Below are 22,973 nucleotides of genomic sequence, written 5' to 3'. Positions count from 1 at the left end.
ACCACGGGTTCCAGGAGGGAACATGGTATAGAACTTACTTTTATTTTATTGCCACAAAAAGGGACTCTATAGGACATACGCATGCTAACGTCCAAAGGTAACCCCAGGATCCAAAGTGTGATAAAACTAAGCTCACTGCCGAGCCCAGCCCAGCAGCAAGACTAGGTGTATAATGACTTACTGTGTAATACATTCTTGTTTTGAATAAACACTCCCCAACACTAATCCCCTTTTCACAGTTTCACTGCTGTTCCATGAAACGACTGGTATTTGTGGAACGCCTGCCTAGCAATCAAAGCCATTCACCAGGAGATTTTTCAGTTCTGCAACGTTTATCTATCTCTTTGCCACAACAATGTTCCACCATCCGGTGCCAGCATCACACCCTTTTTTCCCTAGCAACTCCAGTACAGTGGGCCATTGACTTGCCCCGTCTTCCCCCCCATTTGAGAGGATGATCTAATATGGATAAAGGTAGCAAAGGTTGGAAGTGAAAAACTTCTTTTAATGTCATTGCCCATGCTGAGTGTAGACAAAGCGGAAAAGCATAAGGGATTGAAGACCAACGCCCATTCGCATGCCATGTGAGAAGAAAAAGACAACCCTTAATGCCAGTAGCAGTGGTATGTAAGTGGTCTGGGGAGTTGACACATAGGTGAGACTAAATGTTAAGAGCGTCATCTTCATGGGTAAGCTCAGCAGAATCCTTGACGAGCTATAACAGCCTAAGACAATCTCAAAGGCAGCACGGCGTTTCTGTCTGTGAACCCAAACTGGGAGCTAGGTTCCAACAGGAGACGGTGGGTCTGCCTCTCAATCCCAGTCTTTGTAAACTCTTTCCGAGCAGTGGAGTACGTTGCAGTGGAGGATTGCAAGTTCTTTATTAAGTTACATGGTATTTGAGGTGTGTAAGATCTCACAGGGTTTGGTAGTATTTAGGACTTTTATATGCTAAGTTGAAAGTTTTTAAATTAACTCAAGATTTAACCGGGAAACCTATTGACGAACACTGACATCCTGGGAATATGTGTTTCTTGTCTAATTCACTACTAGTGTTGTGGATTTAACATTCCCTTTGTACCTTCTGAAATCCTTGCGAGGGGGAAAACTCTTGGTTACGTCTTGAAATTATTACAAACATTCGCAAGGCTATGGTTTGTTTGTAAGTTAAAATTTTATGCTGGGAAATTATTAGAGTTTCAGTCAAATGTGCGCTCTGCTCCCTGCGTGGGAGTTTTCCACAAGGGAAATGCGTACATGGCCCTGTATTTGTTATAGCGCTCTTTTATGTCCCTAAGGACCCCAAAGCGCCTTTCCACATCCAGTCATCCACCCTTCACACACTTGGTGATGGCAAGCTACATTGTAGCCAAAGCCACCCTGGGGGCGACTGAAGAGGCGCGTCTGCCCGGACCTGGAGCCACCGGGCCCTCGACCACACCAGTAGGGGCAACGGTGAAGTGGCTGCTCCTTGTCTGAAGGACACCAACCGACCAAGACTGTCCAAGTCGGTCGCCTCCAAAACTGGCAACCTCTCAATTACAAGGCGAACTCCCAACTCTTGAGCCCACCGATCAAGAGTTGAAGTTGCCACTTCCCAGTATGTGATGAAGGCTAGCCTCTTACCTAGGTGCTTTTCCTCTACCACGACCCTTACAGTTTAAAACAAACCACTGAGCTGCAGCTGAATCCCTGAATACCTTTCCGATTCTGCGTGCCCGCAATTTGAATTCATGGTTCATTTGCTAAACTTCCTTCTTCTTCGTCTTTTTTCTTTATTTCAATGTCATTTACATCGCAAATGTTCCAGTGATTTTGAGTGTTTTGATAATGGCCCTGAAATGCTTTCAACTGATCTCTCCCCCCGAGCCTTCTTCTATGTAAAAAGTAACCTGAACCTGAAATGAGGGAGTGGACAGTGGGAAAATAAGAAAAAGCCATGATACATATGTGTCCTAATGCAATTATCAAAAAGAGCTCATTTGAATGACGATTATACAATCATTTAAACGTTATGTTGACTTCCAACCACATGTGTGCTTTCTTGCATTGTTGTTGTCAGTTAATGAGTTTAAGAATTACATCAATAAAGCCTGCAGGTTCAAGGGTAATTCCAAGGAAAGTGGTGGAGTTTCCATAGTAAGGTAAGGAGGAGCCACAACTTGTCCTGGCTGATTTAGGGGATTGTGGGCATTATATAAGACTGAAGCCTGTCCACTCTTACCTGCAGACCTGCTCCGTATCTACTCAACAACACGCTTCCTCTTTCATGACCCGTTCAGGTAAAATTTTGTTTAACAATTTAAGGACTAATGACTCAAATCAAAGTTATTATGTTTTTCTTTTTCTGTTTATTTTTAGTGTTAGGTTTTGTTTGGTTTTTATTAGTTTCATAGTAATAGTTCTTAAATATTCTTACTATATGGGCATTTCATTGATACTTTTTTTGTTGCAGTTATTTTCTTTTTCTTTTGAAAGAAAAAACCTAAACAATGTTTGCATTATTTATATATATTAATATATTATAATTTGAGCTGACATGTTTTTTTGTACTGTGTCATTTATTATACTAATCTGTCAAATTTACATGCCAACTTCTTGAAAACAGAGACAAACACTGCAGCAATGCCTCTTCCTGGTGCATGCCTGAACATTATGGAAGCTCGTCACAAGCAGATGGGATATGGGAGCACCTCCAACCCTGAGAAGTTCTTTAACCAAGACTTCAAGAACCTGAAACAGTACTGTCTAACCAAAGGAGTAAGGTACGTCGATGACATGTTCCCCCCTGATGCAAAGTCTGTTGGCCAGGGGATACTGACGCCCTCCGACCTGGCCCGCGTGAAGTGGCTAAGACCTGCAGTGAGTATTTAAAGATGTTTAAACTGCACATTAGACGCAGTATCACATTACTGCAAAGCAACATTTTTTTCCACCTTTGCCCCACCGTATTTGAGATTGTGAAACTATAAATCTTCTCGTGACCCAAGAAGTGAAATTTGACTAAACAGTGCCCTCTAATGGCTGTGAAAAAGAATTAAATTAATCCTTAAGGATTAAAAAAAGATATTCTATTAAATATATTCTGTTATCCTAAACAACCTGATTAGTTAGTTTGTAATCTAGTTTAAAAATAACATGAAATATTCACTTCTGAAAAGAATCAAAGCCACAAGTTTACAAAATTATGATTATTCTTTCTTTTCTGACTGACTTTTGATCATGAGCTTCTTTTCAGGATAATTATTCAGTTTATTTCATTTTCTGTTATAAAAAAAAAAAGTTGTGAATTAAGGGCCCTGGAAGAGTTTCATATTTCAAACTGAGACCCAAACCTCTCAAATTTGGGAATGGTCGGATACATTAAGTGGAAATGAGTGAAGCAATCCTTATATTTGAAAACTGACTCCCTGTTTTACAGCAAATTGCTCCTGATGCTGAATGTTGATGGCGTCTCCAGATTTGACATTGGTCAGGTGTACTTGGTAGGGTCATTTCTTCACTCTAATATTTACACTCTTGTATCTGCCTGCAGTCCTGATGTTCTTTTTTTGTCTTTGTTAAACAGGAAACTGCTGGTTTCTTGCATCAATGGCGGGCACTGACTTTCCAGAATCACATTTTTGAACAAGTTGTTCCGCTCGACCAAAAAATCAAAGAGAACTACTGTGGCATTTTTCACTTCAGGGTAAACAGCATTAAACTATCAGTATAGAGAAGTAATTATTATCTTTAACTGTTTTTTTCCCCACTAACTAAAACTTAAAAGCTGTTTATTTCACGAGTTTGGATTATTTTGTCTCTAATGATCAAATTTCATGAAATACAACAAGCTCACAAAACAATTGTATCTTTACTTTAGTTCTGGAGATTCGGGCGGTGGGTGACGTCGTCATTGATGACAAGTTGCCGACGATCAATGGCAGACTAATCTTTGTTCACTCCAAAGATCCAAATGAGTTCTGGCCTGCTCTGCTGGAGAAAGCTTATGCCAAGTATGCAAAGAAACATATGATTTATCCAATATACAGTGAACAAGTTACATGTAGGGGATCTGTGAAAAATATTATCTACCTCTGTCAGGGTTTGTGGTTCCTACACCGACATGACTTCTGGAACTCCTTCAGAGGCTGTGATGGATTTCACGGTGGCGTCCACATGTGCGTCCAGCTGTCGGACGCCAGTTCAGACGTGTGGGGGCTGATATGCAGAGCTGGCAAATCCAACACATTGATGAGCTGTGGTACACCTCAAGGGGTAAGCACAAATAAACAGAGTCAGAGCAGTAGCCGAGTGTGGCGAGAATAAGGCACAGCGGGACATCTTGAATTTGAGCCATCTTTATTCAGCACTTCTCACCTCAACACATACCAACCCCTGAGTCCTGTGTTTTAACACGGCGGGCGTGATTGCGGATGTCCTGCAGGTGCGTCCGCACGGCACCGCAGACCACACCCCACCACATACCCCCACCACATACAACCCATCGCCCGATTGAGGCCGGGGAGCCATCCGGCCAAACCTACTCCCGCCCACCGGCCTCCAACCTGATGACAGGGCAGTGTCTCTTGCGGAGGCCGCCCACGCCCTCCAGCGGCGACACTGGTCCGGCAGTTGGCCACCTGGCGAACCGGCACGACCCTGCAGGCACAGCCGTGAGCACCTGCTCAAAGGCGGTTGGACACTTGTCCATTGTTCCAGGACAGCTTGCGTCTTGCTCTTGGCCCCAGTTCGTGCAGGTCCCCCTTACACAGGGACCTCTGTCTCCCTGCGTGGCTCCTCCATTGTCTCCGGCTGGAGCAGCTGCTCCACTGCTCCCGGCTGGAAAGGACCCTCGTGCACCTGATTCCTCTCTGGCTGCAGCGGCTCCTCTACCACTCCCGGCTGGAGCAACCCCTCATGCAGCGGCTCCTCACCCAGCAGGCATGGACCCCCTCGCACCTCGTACACCTCCGGCTTGAGGGCCTCCTCCACCACTCCCGGCTGGAGCAGCCCTTCCCGCAGTGGCTCCTCTACCTCCAGTAGGTGTAGACACGTCGCGTGCCTTGTCTGCCGCCTTCGGCTGGAGCAGCTCCTCCACTGCTCCTGGCAGTAGCAGCCCTTCACCCAGCTGCTCACTCTCCTCCGGCCGGCGCGGACTATTGCCTGCCTCGTCTACCACCTCCGGCTGCTGCTAACGCGTACCCTGCTCCTGCTGGATAGCCGCCAAGTCAGCCATCATCTGGGACAGCCCCTCCCTGCCCTGGCTCTGTCATGGGTCTGTTGTGCCGCGTCCTGGGTTTCGGCACCAGTGTGGTGAGAATAAGGCACGGTGGGACCACAGATCTTGAATTTTAGCCATCTTTATTCAGCACTTCTCGCCACAACACAAACCAACCCTTGAGTCCCCATGTTTTAACACGTCGGGCGTGATTGCGGATGCCCTGCAGGTGCGTCCGCACAGCCCAGCAGACAATGCCCCACCACACCGAGATGTCAGGCTATTGTGTACTCCACCCAAGGTAGCTGCTAGCTTCAGATAGATTGATTGGATGCTGCAACACATTGGAGAGCAGTAGGCAGTGGTTGTAATCGACCAGCAGGTGGTTGGTTCCAGTGCTTATTCCAAGCGCAGGTCGAACAGGCTATAACATATTCACGGGCATCTCTGTCAAGTATTTAGATGTTTAGCTGATTGCAGATATGCCAGATTTTTGTGGTCTGTCCAAACAATAAATGGTTGAGCCATGCTCTCCAGCCAGTGCCTCCATTCCTCCGAAGTGAGCTTGATAGCCAATACTTCCTGGTCTCCCACATCATGATTTTATTTTGATGAGAGATGGTGAGATTTAAAATGTGTTGAGTGTTTTCCACTCAGACTGCACTTCATTATCAACTGATAAAACTGGTAACATATTCCATGAAAAATATAAAACTAAAGCAATGATGTAATGATAAAGTTACAGTTATGGAGTAATCAACCAATACTGCAAAAATGCAACCCAAGTTAGCATGCACTTTGGGATGTGCTTAATTGGGAATGTAGATTCTGGAACTAGAAGACAGTTTTGACCTATTTGACTCTGAAAGTTGCAAAACTTTTTTGTTAATCGACTGCCAGAAGTAGCTTTATGAAGACAAATAAGTGTGTCGCAAAATGTTGAAATTTGCTTTAAATCAACATAACGAAACATTTTGCAGTCACTTTTTCCTAATGATATTATTGTATCAGAAGTCTTTGGTCATTGTAAAAAATAAAAATAATGTTCTTTGGTTGTAGGAAACATCTGCTAACACAGTTTTGCCAAATGGACTGGTCCAAGGGCACGTCTACACTGTAACAGGGGTTAAAGAGGTAAAGAATTATACAGTAATCACAGTTTATTGGAAGTGAATCTACAGTAATAACATTTCCCACAGTATGAAGTTTAGGAAGAATTACAGCAAAAACAGGTTCCTGACATATTGGACAAATATGTTAAAGGGGAGATTTAAAAACCTTTGTATACATTTAAATACCAAACAACTGATTTTTCTGTTGCCTGCTGCCAGCTTATTAGCCAAGGAAAAGTTGTGAAGCTGATCCGTTTGTGGAACCCCTGGGGCAAAGGAGAGTGGGATGGAGACTGGAGTGATTGGTAAGCAGTAATCAGCTTTGGTGCTGTTTCATGAAGACATGATGGATAAAATTACATGTTGTAAAAATGTTGACATCTGCATTGTGTACTTGCTGCTTTAAAAGTGACTCAGTTACTCAAGTAGTTCTGGTCTTTAAGGGAAATTTAGTCTGAACTGGTTTTTCCAGTTACTGCTTAAACAAACCAGTGTAATATTTAGTTTAAAATGCAGGTGAAAGTACAACCTTTTAACCTATATTGAGTGTTGGGACTAACGCGTTACAGTAACTACGTTATTATTGTGGTAACGAGCACGGTAACTAGTTATTATGCCAAAATCAGGATTCAATCGTTACTGGGATTTAGATAGGGTCGTTATTCATTACTTCTTGCGGTGGCTATCGTGGAGCTTCCACAGATTCAGTAACATTAGCAAGTGGAGGAGGCCAGCAGGTGGATGGGGGAAAGGGGAAGCAGGAGAAGCAGAGACCAGAGGCGGCCAACGGTCCGAGTGTCAGGTGAACTGAACTTCAGGTAAGAAGTTATGACCTGCAGCCTATCTGGGTGAGATATAAACCAAGTTTAGGGGTAGTTTATTTTCGTTATGCTGACTTTTTCGTTCTGGGTACTAGCTAGCATGACAGAGTTTCTATACAGCTGGGTGGGTGCTATGATGTTACTGATGCTGAACTTTATTTTGTTCATAAGGTTAATTATTAGAGTTGCCAACCGTCCCATGAAAAACGGAGTTGTCTTGTATTCAGAGAAAATATCAAGCGTTTCGTATTGAGGTGAAAAGGGACACAGTTTGTCCCGTAATTCAGCTACGATGAAAAAGACACAAAGCTGGAGTTATTCTGTGTCTTTGCTGCACAGCTGCCTCTTCTTCTCTCATTCTCACCCCTCCCTCTCCTGTTGCTACTTCAATCATGAAACTGATCAATGATCAGCTGATCGGCTTTTCTCTCTCGTTATTTATCGCCCGCTTTGCGCCAGAAAGAGGAAACCAGTGGACGTCGCGCTAAACAACAGCAGCACGTTTAAGCTTGATCAGCTGTTGTTAGAATTTATTTAATATTAATTTCTAGTATCAGCTGTTGTTTGCTGGAGCCACAGCTGTAAAAGCTGCTGGTCATGATATCGGTTTGGATATGTGGTGAGAGGGAAACATGAAGATGAAACCAGGAGATGTCCTTACTGAATCATCAGAGCTGAACAGGTGATGGAGAAACAGGTTTACCTTTTAGGTGACATGAATGAGTTGAAGGGAAGTTATGAACTGTTTCTGAGAGACAAATAACACCAAGATCCTTTTTTACGTAGCTGACGGCTGGCAACTGTGCAGGGGCGTCTAGCTAAGTTTTGCCAGGGGGTGTGAGATTATTCTGTTATTATATGTTACCTTATATATGTAATCAAAATAGTTGAATTATGTTAACTGCTGTAGATCATATTATACCCTTTAATATAGAGTGTGTGATAGTATGTAGTTTTAGTTTGCATTATACTTCTGACTTAAAAGAGTGTGAAAATCATTCGATCTATTGGTTTGACCTGTATTACTCAACACTGTTGAATGTATTACATTGTTTCTTGACATGTTTTACTGTTGAATCATGAAGAGAGGTGGTAAGCAGGAGACTCTGTGTCTAAGACAGGGGAGATAGACAGACCACATTCCACACCCCCACCTTACAGAAAGCAGAGAAACAACTGCCGAGGTCATAACTTTGGCGCTTGTAACAGAGAAAGAATGTGATGTTTTGGCTTTTACGACTAGATGGGGGCCACTAGAGACTATAAAAAGCTGAGCAACCCGTCACCATTTTGAGACTTGCTGTGACCCTCTGCAGGCAGCTCTCCCCATCATGATGGTCCTTATGCTCTTAAGTGTTGAATTGTATGGAAATAAATGATTGTGATTGAGCATAAATACACCGAGTATTGTCCCTTCCTTCAGCCCAAAGATTCAAAGAATTGGGAGATTTCAACAGGGGCCATGTAGGGCATTAACAGGGAGAGGGGGGCACAAAGAAATACTTTTCTTTCTTATTCTCATTTAAAATATCTAGCTTTTAATGAATAATTATCTCAATCTTACAACAAACGATTGATAGATTGATGCATATATACCATCAAAACAGTGTACATCACTGTCACAACAGTGTTTATTTTCATTCAAAGGCTTTATGATTTTTCCTATAATGGTGGGGCTAGTCAAAATGCCTGGGCTGATTTTTTGTCCCAGTCCAGCTCTGTATGCAGCTCATCTGCAGTCCGGTGTTACCTACATCTTCCTATTCGGAAGGCAGAATTTCCGAGTTCTGAGTACAATCAAAGCACCACGACTGCAGTTTTTGTGTTGGATGTAAGAAGCGCACATGGCGCTGTGACGTAGGCTAGAATCATGGGGGTGCTCAACGACGGCCCAGGCGTTGGATTTCTCTCGTGGAAATATACACATTATTTTTTCCTTTCTGTTGGAAGGTGGCACAGTGCACTTGTGGAAAGTAAGCAACCTAGAAGACTGGCAAAGTTATGGAAGCAACACATTAACAAGAGAATTCTGAGTAAAACCAAAGTTACTTTCCCTAGTAACTAGTTACTTTGAAAGTAACGAGTAACTTGAAGTAACTGAGTTACTTTTGATAGAAGTAACTATTAATGTAACTAAGTTACTAATTTATAGTAACTTACCCAACACTGCCTATATTTACTTAGGGAATATTTTTTCTTCAACATGCAACTCTAGATAAAAATTAACAACATGATGTGTCATCTCTTACCTAAAATACTGTCTTTAAGGTCCCCCATGTGGAACACTGTGAGTTCTCAAGACCGCCAAAAGTGCCTTTCAGTGGCTGATGATGGAGAGTTTTGGTAAGCAAATTTCGTCAAAAGAAAACTACAACCTCTGGCGGAATTATATTAATACCACCAGAAGTTGTAGTTTTCTCTTTTTTTGCTTTATTTACTCTGTACTATGTTATAAGCTTAGTGTTTTATACTTTGACATCACATCTAAATAAATTAGGAATGAGAATATACCTGATTTTATTAACAGGATGGCATTTGAAGATTTCTGTAAGTTCTACACAGATGTTGACATCTGTGGCCTGAAACCAGACTTCATAGATGGAAAATCCTCTGCTCAGTGGAAGACCTCTGTGTACGAGGGTCGGTGGGTTGCTGGAACTACTGCTGGAGGGTGCATAAATAACAGAGGTAATTATATAGCATATACTGGAATATAGGAGTTTAAATGTTCTTTTGTACATTAAAACAATATTAATGTTTTGCTATAATACAGAAAAACACATTTGCAAGAAAATAAGATGTTACAGAAACATGCAGAAACTGATTGTCACTGAGCTCTGACAAATAAGGGGAATGAGGGAAAGGGCCAGCGCCACATACAGCAAAAACATAATGTTTTAATCTTCAATTCATGTAAATAAAACATATTTTTCCTCTATGTCCTCCAGACACTTTCTGGACAAATCCACAGTATCGAATTAAGGTCGAAGGTGAAAACTCAGAGACCAATGGGGAGAAAAACATCCTAGTGTCTCTCATGCAAAAGCCTGACAAGAGGAACAGACGCCTGGTGCAGAACCTCCACATTGGTTTTTCTGTATATTTAGTAAGTACAGTATTTCTCTGTCTCTATCTATCATACATATGGAAAGAAAATGCATGAGAAATTTCTCAATAACTTTATGCCTGACCTGTCTGGTGTGTTCTTTGGACTTCATGGTGTTGTTGCTCCCAATATTCTCTTAGACAACCTCTGAGGCCGTCACAGAGCAGCTGTATTTGTACTGACATTAGATTACACACAGGTGCACTCTGTTTAGTCATTAGCACTCATCAGGCAATGTCTATGGGCAACTGACTGCACTCAGACCAAAGGGGGCTGAATAATTACGCACACCCCACTTTGCAGTTATTTATTTGTAAAAAATAGCTTCTTCAGTTCTAAGGTCAAATGGTGGTGAGTCCCAGATTTAAACCCAGTAGGAGTATCCCCCCAAAAGAGGGACAAAAGGTCCCCCTGATGATCCTCTACCTAATCACATGAGCCAAGGCTCCCTTGGCTCCCTCTTTTGGGGGGATACTCCCACTGGGTTTAAATCTGGGACTCTCCACCATTTGACCTTAGAACTGAAGAAGCTTCTTGGATGAGAGGTGAAACGTCTTTAAGCAACTTAAAGAAGTCCAGACGCTTTTCTTTCCAAGCTCCTTAGATTTCAGTCTCTAGATGTGCAAAGCTGGTAGAGACAGACCCTAAAAGACTGGCAGCTGTAATTGCAGCAAAAGGTGGTTTTACAAAGTATTGACTCAGGGGGCTGAATAATTACGCACACCCCACTTTGCAGTTATTTATTTGTAAAAAATGTTTGGAATCATGTATGAGTTTTGTTCCCCTTCTCACGTGTACACCACTTTGTATTGGTCTTTCACGTGGAATTCCAATAAAATTGATTCATGTTTGTGGCTGTAATGTGACAAAATGTGAGAAAGTTCAAGGGGGCCGAATACTGTTGCAAGCCACTGTATGGTGATGTGAAAAAGAAAGTACACTGTCTTTCACTATTAAGGTTTTATGTATCTGGAAACACTGCTATGTTGTAAGATTGTTTAAATCAAAAACTATGCATGATATAACACACTGTGTAATTATTTATGTAACAAAGGCCAAGCCAAATAAGAGGTGTGGGGAAAAACTAAGTACACCCCCATGGTTCAATAAGCTGTAGAACCAGCTTTAGCAGCAATAACGTGACAGAACATTGTTGCTGCAATTCATTGAGGTTTGTCTGCATTTGTTTATGCTCAACTCTCTCGAGGTCCCGCCACAGTGTTTCAGTTTGTTGTACGCCAACTGTTGGTGTTTATTTGTGATTGTATTTATCTCATTTTACAGCTAATTTATGTGCTGATACATAAAACCTTCAAGTTGACATGTCTGTACGCACTTCAGAAACTTCTTCAAATGAAATTGGGGAGCTGAAATATCACTTTGAATAATTTCAGTACAAAATGCAAAGTGGGAAGTTTCCAGCAATGTTCTTCAACACCCATCTGCCTGTTGCTCGGAGTGATAAATACATGAATGCCCGTGAGGTGATAGAGTTCCTTATGCTGAAACCTGGTGAATACCTGATTGTGCCATCCACCTTCAAACCCAACGAGACAGCCTCCTTCATCCTCACCATCCACTCAAGAGAAGAGACGTGTTGCTAGTATGCTCACTGTCGATGTCTGATGATATGACATAAAAAAATTTAAAACAAAATTTGCGTTTGACACATTACAGTTGATTTCTATGAAAGTAATGCATATTGGTCTCCCCACAGTGAGAATTCAAATTCAAATGAGCAGAAATATGAGCCAGTTGAAAAGGTTTGTAACAAATCATTTAATTGTGTCCATTTTATTTTGCTGTTCATGTGTTATTAACATGAACTGTTGACTCGTCAGGTCACAAAAGTAAAAAACCATCAGGATGAAGAAAACAAGAAAACATTCTTCCGTCAATACTCTGACAAGGTCATTAAAAAAGATCTTTTTGCTAATAGTATTAGCCACATTACTGCAATATTACAAGTTTATATAGCATTATGTGTCTAAAGTCTGTGTAATGTATCAGGTAGTAAACCAAATCAATTAATGTTTCAGTATGAAGAAGTGGATGCTGAGCAGCTCCAGAGGCTTCTAAATGAAAACATCCTGAAAGGTTTGGCCTTTAAAAACTCTGTCAAGCTCAATTTAAATTTACTGGGCCACCTACACATGGCTGTTTGGCCATGGGAACCCATTCCATGAAGCTCCTTGTGCACAGTTTTTGTGCTGATGTTAATGCCAGAGGAGGTTTGGAGCCCTGTAAAAACTTTTGTTCATATAGCGTAGTTTCCAGGTCTGACCCGTCCAATTTATAAATCAGTATTATTTCCTGTAAGCCTTCATCGGACTCTGGCAAACTCTGGTTTATGAGAATATGACTCTAACTTATTAATACAAAATTAACTGTGGTCTACATTAGTGTAAACATCAGTAATACAGCAGGGTGTGCAAGACCCTAAGTTTCTTAGTCGCCACGGCTACTTCGACATGCAGTCTATGACTCTGAATACTGTGGATGACAATTGTGCTACACTGTCTTTGCTAATTCAACTCTGTTTTATTTAGGAGAAATGAAATCTGGAGGGTTCAGCCTTGATGCCTGTCGCAGCATGGTGGCTCTAATGGATGTATCCTGTTATAATACATGTGATACTAGAAAAAGCAGATTAAGAAACTTTGTAGTTTGCCTTTCTGAGCTGTTGAAAAGTAACAATGAATCTTTGTAGGTACATAACAGAAGAATAGTCTATGTGTAAGCAAACCTGAGTGCTTCTCTGTTGATATAACCAGCATTACTCATCTGAAAGACCAGACTAAGATTTGTCCCTTTGCTACCTTAATGTGGGTTTTAAAAGACATCAATCACAGGCAAACTAAACAGTGAGGAATTCGTCCGTCTGTGGAACAAGGTCACTAAATACAAGGTAAAGGAAAAAAAACAGCCTTAAAACATATATCAATACATCTGCTATAGATGTGAAGATTTTCCCTGATCAGTTTCATGTTTTTTTTTTCTTCTCTTATCAGGAGACTTTCTTCCTCACCGACGTTTCAAAAACAGGAACGCTGTCACTGAGTGAGCTGAGGAATGCATTTGTAGCTTCAGGTATATCAGACAAGGATTCAGTACATTTAATATAAATGTAATATGTTCAAATATAAATAGTATGAACAAAAAAAAACAATTCTGTGCTTCATACTGCAACACTGAATCACATTAAATTATGTAATAAAATTCTAGATTATAGTTTAACTGCATAAATTATCATTAGAAAAAATACAAGAATTATAGTATAGTATTGTATAATTAATATATATTCATTATATAGATGATATTGTAAACGTCACAGTAAACATGTTAATGTTTGGATAAAAATGTTCCAATTATCATCATAAAGTTAAAAGCACACAAACCACTTCCTGGTGCATTTGGATGAGGGGAAATGAGGGTTCCTAATATCTGCAAATACCTGCTCCCCTTGTCCTTATTATCTGGTTAGGCAAAATATACCTTTATCTGTGACTTCTGCTTTATTTGCATCAGCCAGACAGGACAGGTTCAACCAGAGAACCTTCCTCCCTGTACACTACCCATCCCATGAAACAACCAAAGCCCTGAATAGCTCCTTTGGAGCTGGATGAAATTGTTTTCCAAACATATTTAAAGCCTGATGGCAAGATTAGATGATCCCGAGTCCAGCTGTTGGCCCACATCCTACTTACTTACTCTTGATGTCAGGTCATCCTTATGACTTTGCACATGGCTGAATATTGTGACTATTATCTGTCATCCTCACAAATGGCATGGGATTTCATACCAGCTTAATAATGCAATTAGATAGATAGATAGATAGATAGATAGATAAGCAAAATCCTCCTGAAGTCTGACTGTGTGTGTTCTTCAGGAATGAAGGTTTCAGATGACATGCTCAGTCTGATGGCTCTGCGCTATGGCGCCTCCTCTGGACACATGGCACTGGAGTGCTTCATCAATCTCATGATTCGCTTGGACTGCATGAAGAGTAAGTGAAGCCGAGAAGAAATAACAACAGTAGATGTGTAGATAGCTGAAAATAAATCTCATGCAGTGAGAATGAAAAGTTTTTTCAGTTGAAAACATCTTTCTCGCTTCTAAGATTTGATTAAGGTTCATGATTTGTACAGTTTAAACTCAAAGTTGTGTTCTTCAACAGAAATCTTCAAACAGTTGTCTGATGGAAAATCCATTAATCTCAAGGAGTCAGAGGTAATAAAGTCCCTTTAGTGCTGACAGATCAAACCAATAAATAAATATAAATATTTATACAAAGAAAATGCATTAGTTTAAATGGTGATACTTAAATGTTATTAATAAATAATCTCTGTCTTATTTTCAGTGGATGTACGTTTCCATGTACACTTAAGCCAGCTGAAAGACAGGTGGCACGTTTCATCTGGAAAACACAAGAAGATATTTCAAAAACTTGTTTTCTGTGAATTAGCTATAACACTTTATTACTTTGAAACAACTAAACACAATAATGTGAAACTATAACAAACACTATCATTTAAAGCTGTAAACCGTATGCCTCTCTGCATATTATGTCAATGACTGAATAACTGCTTTTTATTTATAAATAGTATTGCAAACTTGTCAATCTGTGTTTTAATTAGAGATGGCACGATACCACTTTTGTATGTCCGATACCGATATCATAAATTTGGATATCTGCCGATACCGATATGAATCCGATATAGTGTATTTTTTAATCAATAAAACTGTTTTTTAATATCTTGCTGCGTTTTGTATAAGTTCATACTGAAGTTTAAAAAAAATAAAATAAAGCTATTCTGTTAAACCTGTATGCAAAAAATACACTGCACCCAAAATATTTCATAGTTCAGCAAAACTGATCAATCTAATAAACTTAAACCTACTCCATCCTCCTTATTCTGGTATTTTAAAGAGTACTTAGCGGAAATATTAAGCAACCTAACTAATAGGGTTGCCAACTCCCAGCAAAAAAAAAAAACAGGGAAGCACCCCCACCCTCCACCTCATGATGCTTAACATCTTTCTTCAACAAATTTGCAGACTGCACAGATGGTACCTTCCCAAAGGAAAAAAGTAGCTTCCTAGGGTATATTAGACTTAATAGTTACTATATACAGTAATGGACTTCTATACATTTTACATCAGATTAAAACTTTGGGTGTAAGATTCAGATATTTATTAAAAGCTAGACATTTTAACTGAGAATAAGAAAGAAAAGTATGTTTTTGTGCCTCCCTTTTCCTGTTAATGCCCTATCGGCCCCCCTGGCTAAATTTTGCTACACCCGCCCCTGCAGAAGAGGCAGGGCTTAATGTGGGAATGCTGTACAAATATTCAGAGATGAATTTACACACTTGCTTTACTTCTCTCTGGGATAACTTTCTTGGAGATGAAATGCTGGTTTGGTAGCGAGGCTCCAAACACTCAACCAGACCACCGAGAGGTCTCGCACGCCACAGCCACTCTATCACGTCACGCATACTGCTCGACGTGCTAAGGTTATGAGCTGAGTTACGTGATATTTAATGGACCGGATTACATTTTTTATTTCTCTCTGATATCCGATCCAGTAATTTAGGTCAGTATTGGACTGATACCGATACGTAATATCAGATCGGTCCATCTCTAGTTTTAATAGAAACAAAATACAGATGTTAGTGAATGACATGGGACTACTGTATGAATCAAAAATGAATGAAGTGGATGGGAAATTAAACTGATAAGTAAATAAATTTAAAAAAAATATAGGAAAATGGAAATTCAAAGAAAAAAATGTCACATTTAACTGTACATTTGTTTTTATATGTATTTTTCTATATCAGCTGCTTTTTAAAATTCCTTTTATATTGGGGAAAGGAAGCAGCAAACTTCATTGGGTCAGTTTCAATCCTAAGCTAATAGTGAGAGGTTGCGTTCTGCTTCTTTGAATAAAGCATTTTCTTTGTGATCTTCAGCAATTCTCTTTTTTTCCAACAGCTGGGACCTTTAAAAATAATTTGTCTTGTGGGTTTTTATATATTTAGCTGCATAGCTGCCTGTAAAGTTACATTTTCTTAATAAAATCGTATTTTATATGTAGATTTGCCTTCTTTGAGTCTTCTTTGACAACTTTTTTTTTCTTACCTAGACACTTTTATGGTTACTTCCCTCTATCACTTTGAATGCTTTAGAAATTTAAAAAATATATAAAAAGTTTCTTGCCAGGTGACCAGTCCAAGGTGTACTCCACCTCTACCATTTAACTCATTCATTCATGTTTATTCTCTACAGGACCTTCATGAGCTCATCACCTGGAGTTTTTCCAACAACCCAGGAGGAAGTGGATTTGCCTTCATGCTATACCCCAACCCAAAAAAAGTGTGTTTCAGGCCAGTAGCCCTCACAGAGCCTTTGTTTTGCTGTAAGTCTTGTTCCTTCTGCGAAGTAAATAATTGTTCCACTATTTATAAAGCAGATGTGAGTGAAAATGCTGTAAAGCAAACACACTGTTGGGATCTGTGTGTGTGTGTGTGTGTGTGTGTGTGTGTTTAACAAAGCAGTTTGATCCTCCTTCTTGGTCTCCCTCAGTAATGGTTTCTTTGATTGTATGTATCTCAGAGCTGGTGATGCTCAGTTGTGTCTGCTGCTTGAACTCGGAAACGTTAATGTTGTGTACCAGGTTGGCAAGATGGCGTCGTAGCGTGAACACCCGTCTCGCTGTGCTCCGGTGAGGTCCCCCGATTATCCGTCTAAAATACGTGTTCACCTGGTGAAACGTTACAAATGTGCGTGGGAGTAACTCTATAATGAGTCTGGACGACTATTTTTCTAAAATGCCTAACGTCAGGTCTAAGAAAAAGACAGCTCCGGTTGTGCAAGCTAGCGACATTGTGGGTCCTATGGCGGCTGAGCCTGAAGAAGCTAACACCAGCGACACAGAAATCTCCGCTGACGCTGAGGAAACTGGGAGTGATATCGACCCGAATATCCTTGCGGCTCTGAGTAAGATAACTGACAGCATTACAGCTTTGTTGGATGTTAAAGTTGATACTGTGCTGGCCGCAATCCGTGAACAGACGTCTCGGATCCAGGCTCTGGCGACACGGGTGGGAGACGCCGAGATACGGATTTCAGGCGTGGAAGACACGGCAGGTGTATTGCAGGCGAAAGTGGCTCGACTCGAAAAACAAGTAACTGACATGGCAGACCACATGGACGATTTAGAGAACCGCAGCCGCAGATTTAACCTTCGCCTGGTCGGGCTTCCCGAGGGCACGGAGGGAAATGATGTTGTCGCCTTCATGGAGTCATGGCTCCCCTCCTATCTCGAGCTCACAACTAAAAATGGGAAGATCAAACTAGACCGCGCTCACCGCTCTTTAGCACCGAGTCTGGGCCCCAGCCAGCGCGCCAGACCCATCATTATGAAGCTTCAAAACTTTGCTGATAAACAACGTGTGATGGCCGCAGCTCGGCGCCTGGCTACGCAGCCGAACCAACCAACAGGTCGGATCAAAGTCACCTTCTTTAATGATTATTCAGCGGCGGTAGCCAAGAAACGCAAGGCTTTCGACGAGGTGAAAAGCTGCCTGAGGAAGAAGAATGTGGATTATGCGCTTCTCTACCCCGCCACACTGAGGCTGTTTGCCAACGGCAAGGAGAAGAGATTTAACACACCGGAGGCAGCTGCGTCCTACGCGGACTCGCTGCCCTGAATCCCCGTAACCACCGGAGTACTCCTTTTCTTCACACTATGCCTTATGAACCGGTGTGAGTACTTGCCGAATCTAGGCGTATATGACTCTCTTTTTTCGTCCTCGCTGCTTATAAGCGACCAGGTGAAATCTTCCACCCCATCGGGCACCGGACGGACTGTGTTTTCGTCTATGGGTAGGCGTGAGTTACACGCGTGCAATGCCCTTCGGCTTTCCCGACGGGCAGGAGGAGATTGGTTTTTCCCTACATGTTTAGTAGGGCTGTTGCCAAGTCACTGTTCTTTGAATGTTCCGTCACACAGCTCTTTCTTGCCTTTTTTTTTTTTATTTTTTTTAATTTTTTTTTCAACCAGGGTGTGGTGAACCCTTTGGCTCAATATGCTTTGTATGATACATGAATAAGTCTAATAATGAGTAGGCTGCGAATATGCACCTGGAATGTACGAGGGGTTCACAGCCCTATTAAGAGGAGGAAGATATTTACTTGTCTAAGAAAGGACGGTGTAGATGTTGCTATGTTACAAGAGACACATCTTGATAATAATGAGCACTTGAAGTTGCAACAAGGATTATATGGACAAGTGTTTTTTTCATCCTTCACTACAAGAAGTAGAGGAGTGGCAGTGTTGATTAGGAAAAATGTACCTTTTGTAGTAACTGATTGCGTTAAGGATCTGAAGGGCCGCTACGTGATAGTCAAAGGGATTTTGCAAGGCCAAAATATCTTATTACTGAATGTTTATTTTCCACCTGCCCACCCGACTACCTTTCTTACCAAAATGTTTCTGGAATTAGCCCCATTTCTTCCTAACTCTACCGTTGTTATTATTGGTGGTGATTTCAACTTAATGTTAAATCCGCTTATGGACAGATTTCCACATAGCATTGCAACTCCCTCTCCCCAGGCCAAAGCGCTTCACGCTCTATGCGACGAGTTTGGACTTGTTGATGCTTGGAGATATACTCACCCCTCCGATAAGCAATACACATTTTTTTCGGCTCCGCATAGGTCCCAAACTAGAATTGATTACTTTTTTCTCCCGAAAACTGACTTGGGTTCAGTAGTATCGTGCGACATAACAAGTATAATCATCTCAGATCACGCTAGAGTAATCATGGATCTCGATCTTAAAGCTGCGCTTCATAGGTCCCGTCACTGGAGGCTTAATACCATTATTCTTAAGGATGAGGAATTTACCTCTCACTTCTCTGCAGAATTTAAAGCGTTTTTGGATATCAACACCCCCTCAGCTAGTACTGCCTCTGTTTTGTGGGAAACATGCAAAGCTTATGCGAGGGGCCTAATTATTTCGTATTCTGCGACAAAGAAGCGACAACGGATGGAGGAACAAAAATCTTTAGAGAGCGAATTGATGGATAAGGAGAAAACATATATTGCCTCCCCATCACCACCATTATGGCAAGAAATAACCGCACTCAGGTCAGCGCTGAATTGCCTTCTTACCAGAGATGCAGAGAAGAAACTTAAATACACCAGACAGAGGTTCTACGAGCATGGAGATAAGGCCGGTAAATGTCTGCCGTACTATGTTAAGAAGCGCGCAGAATCTAATACCATTGCAGCGATATCTGATGAAGGTGGCCACAAGATATATGAAAACAAACTGATAAACGACTGTGTTAAGAAGTTCTACGAAGCCTTGTACTCTTCTCAACAAGTCCCGGAGGGGGAGCAGCTGATGCATAATTTCTTTACCCAATTCGACTTACCAAATTTGTCAGAGGAACAGAAGACTGCCCTTAACAGCCCTATAACTAAGACCGAAGTGTTTAAGGCTATTAAATCACTACGAAGTGGAAAATCGCCAGGGCCTGACGGCTTCTGTTGTGAATTTTATAAACAGTTTCGGGATATTATTGTGGAACCGCTTCTTGATATGTTCAACCACTCCTTCATTACGGGTGAATTCCCGCAGACACTGAAGGAAGCCAACATTTCCCTAATTCTAAAGAAAGGGAAGTGTCCTGATTTGTGCGGATCCTATAGACCTATAGCCCTCTTGAATGTGGATAGGAAACTGCTTTCTAAAATTCTGGCCTCCCACTTAGAAATTTTTTTACCTGTGCTGATAAGGGAGGACCAGACAGGCTTTATAAAGGGTCGAAACTCAGCCACCAATGTTAGACGCTTACTGAACGCTATTGTAGCTTTCAAGCAAAAATCTATTGACGGCCTGGTGCTTTCTCTCGATGCGGAGAAAGCATTTGACAGAATTGAGTGGTCTTATTTGTTGTATACTCTAGGCAAATTCGGCTTAGGGGAGAATTTTATAAAATGGGTCAAAGTTATCTACAATAATCCACAGGCAGCAGTCCTGACTAATGGACTTAGGTCTGATTACTTCAACACTCATAGGGGAGTTATGCAGGGCTGCCCCTTATCGCCCCTTCTATTCGCTCTGGCCATAGAGCCTCTTGCTGAGGCCATAAGGGCGACGCCCACAATACGTAGTTTAGAGATTGGACAGCTGTGTCATAAAATAACCTTATACGCGGACGACATCTTGATTCTTTTGACTAACCCTGTAACATCCGTACCCAGTCTCATTGAGGTGATTGACAGGTTTAGCCGTTTCTCTGGCTATAGAATCAATTTGGCTAAGTCAGAGGCCATGCCTCTCGGTACTCTTTTCACAATGCCGGCTACTGTTCCTTCTTTTCCTTTTAAATGGTCTCCTAATGGATTTGTGTATTTGGGGATCTTTATTACCCCGTCTCTCGACCAATTGTACAAAGCCAACTTCACACCCTTATTTGGCAAACTCAAACAGGACCTAGAGCGGTGGGCGTCACTTCCTGTCTCCTGGCTAGGACGCATTGCCCTGATCAAAATGAATGTGCTGCCCAGGCTATTGTATCCTATCCAAATGATCCCCGTCTTGTTCTCTAAGAGAGTACTGAAGGACATAAATGGTTGGCTTACCTCTTTCATCTGGAACAAGCGCAGACCCAGACTCAAGATGGCAGTGTTGCATCTGCCAAGCTCCAGGGGCGGCTTGGATCTACCTAATATTAGATTGTATCAGCTTTCTGCCCATTTAAGATTTGTGAGCGACTGGGTTAGGGGTAAAACCTCAATCTGGTCGGATATTGAGACAGCTCTGTCACAATGCAAACTGAGCGATCTATTATTTCGTAATGATTTTAACGGAATTAAGGCCCTTTGTACAAATCCTGTAACAATCAACACCCTAAAAGCGTGGCGAATTGTCCGCTGTCTTGAGGGAAGATCGAGAATAACATCAACCTTTACCCCTATAATGAATAACCCTGCTTTCCCTCCGGGTTCCTTGGACCCCGGCTTTCAACGATGGTCTGATAAGAATATTAAGTCTCTTGGTGACCTTTTCTCGGGTGGTGAACTCATGTCGTTTGAACAACTTACCAACAGTTACGGCTTGCCTAGACAGGATTTCTTTCGTTTTTTGCAAATACGACACTATATCACTCACGGTACAACCCTTGCTGAGCACCCTGAAGTATCTGATGTTGAGAAGGTTTTGTTTAGGCAACAGCTGAAGGTGTCTCTGAGTTCATTTTATCATGTGCTTAATGCTTTGACTACCACTGATGCGCAGGGGATTAGAGGTGTGTGGGAGAGGGAACTGTCGGTAACCATAGATGAAGATAGGTGGGATACCGTTTGGTCTCTCGCAAAAAGGATTTCAATTTGTACTCGGACAAGAGCAATCCAACTTAAGATTTTACACAGATTGCACGTATCCCCTCACCGCAGACACCTCTTCAACTGCTCTCTTTCCCCTGTGTGTCTTAAGTGCAAAACTGATGTAGGGACTTTAACTCACTGTTTTTGGTCCTGTTACAAGCTTCAAGAATACTGGGCTGACATTACAGGTGAACTGGGGAAAATCTTCCACGTTGATATAGAGATGGACCCTTTATCCCTGATTCTAGGTCTTCCAAGTGACCGCCTAAAAGCGGCGGCCAACAAAAGATTGTATAACACTCTAACATTTGCAGCCAGGAAAAATATCCTCTTACAATGGATCAACGATAGGACTCCCACTGTCTGTGGCTGGCGCAAAATAATTTTTGAACTGATTCCTCTGGAATACCTCACACACGTTATACACCACAGTGTGGGTCAGTTCTACGGGATGTGGCACCCCTTTTTGGACTATATTGGACCGGACCTTTCCGCTATCTTATTCAAAGGACTACTACGCACGTGATCACCACCCGGGCGCTGTAAGACTGACTCACCACCTCTTGTATGTTATATTTTGTATTTTGTATCTTGTATTATGCCTTATTTAAGAGCTGTTGTGTACGTTTTGTGTTTGTACTGTTTTGTTGTTCTGTGTCTAATGTCGAGACACTGTGTTGTTAAAGGAAAATCTGCAATAAAAACAATGATGAAAAAAAAAAATGTTGTGTACCATTAATTGGCTTTTTCTCAGGCCAGTAACTTGATGAATTTATCCTCTGAACTGAGAGAAGTCTTGCTTTATTATTATGTGAGACCCTAACGAGAACCTTTATTTTTCTGTTTGATGGTTTTTTTTCTATGTTGCACTTGAAGAAACTTTCAAAGTTCTTGAAATTTAGTAACTAACTGAAGTGAAAGCATAGATTAACTGGTGGCTGCTAGAGGGTACTTGTTGCTGCTGGCCTTGTGATGCTTTTATTCACAAGCAGGTTGCCACCGGTAGTTTGCACAAAAGATGCCAACTTGTCTGCAGAAACTCGCTACTTACTCTCTGAGCTGTAATAAGAAACGTCCAAGAAATTCCAATCCAAAGTGCACACAGAGAAAGCAGTAGGATACAACTTTTCAAAATAAAAATTGTATCCTGCTGCCGCAACCAATGGACAACCAAGTGTTACAGGAGGAAAATGGTATAGAAATTACTTTTATTTTTATTGCACAAAAGGACTCTATAGGACACTAGCATGCTAACGCAAAGTAACCCAAGGATCCAAAGTGATGATAAAACTAAGTCAATGCCGAGACCAGCCCAGCAGCAAGACTTAGGATAA

The 22,973-nt window shown here is 41.5% G+C and overlaps 1 protein-coding gene and 1 pseudogene across 1 annotated transcript; both read left to right on the top strand.

The window, feature by feature from the left end:
• The first annotated feature begins 2,131 nt into the window (after positions 1–2,131).
• LOC120744509 (calpain-13-like) lies at positions 2,132–3,458 on the top strand. Its single transcript, XM_040048963.1, has 3 exons — positions 2,132–2,282; positions 2,609–2,862; positions 3,422–3,458. Exons 1-3 carry the CDS (start codon positions 2,270–2,272, stop codon positions 3,446–3,448), a joined length of 294 nt encoding a protein of 97 aa, XP_039904897.1. The 5' UTR covers positions 2,132–2,269; the 3' UTR covers positions 3,449–3,458.
• On the top strand, positions 3,448–14,954 carry LOC120744487 (annotated as a pseudogene).
• The last annotated feature ends 8,019 nt before the right edge of the window (positions 14,955–22,973 follow it).

The sequence above is a fragment of the Simochromis diagramma genome, unplaced genomic scaffold, assembly GCF_900408965.1.
Source record: "Simochromis diagramma unplaced genomic scaffold, fSimDia1.1 OVJJ01000305.1, whole genome shotgun sequence".
In the NCBI taxonomy this organism is placed as follows: Eukaryota; Metazoa; Chordata; class Actinopteri; order Cichliformes; family Cichlidae; genus Simochromis; species Simochromis diagramma.
Note: the sequence above shows the minus strand (reverse complement) of the source record. Positions and strands in the feature narration are given on the sequence as shown.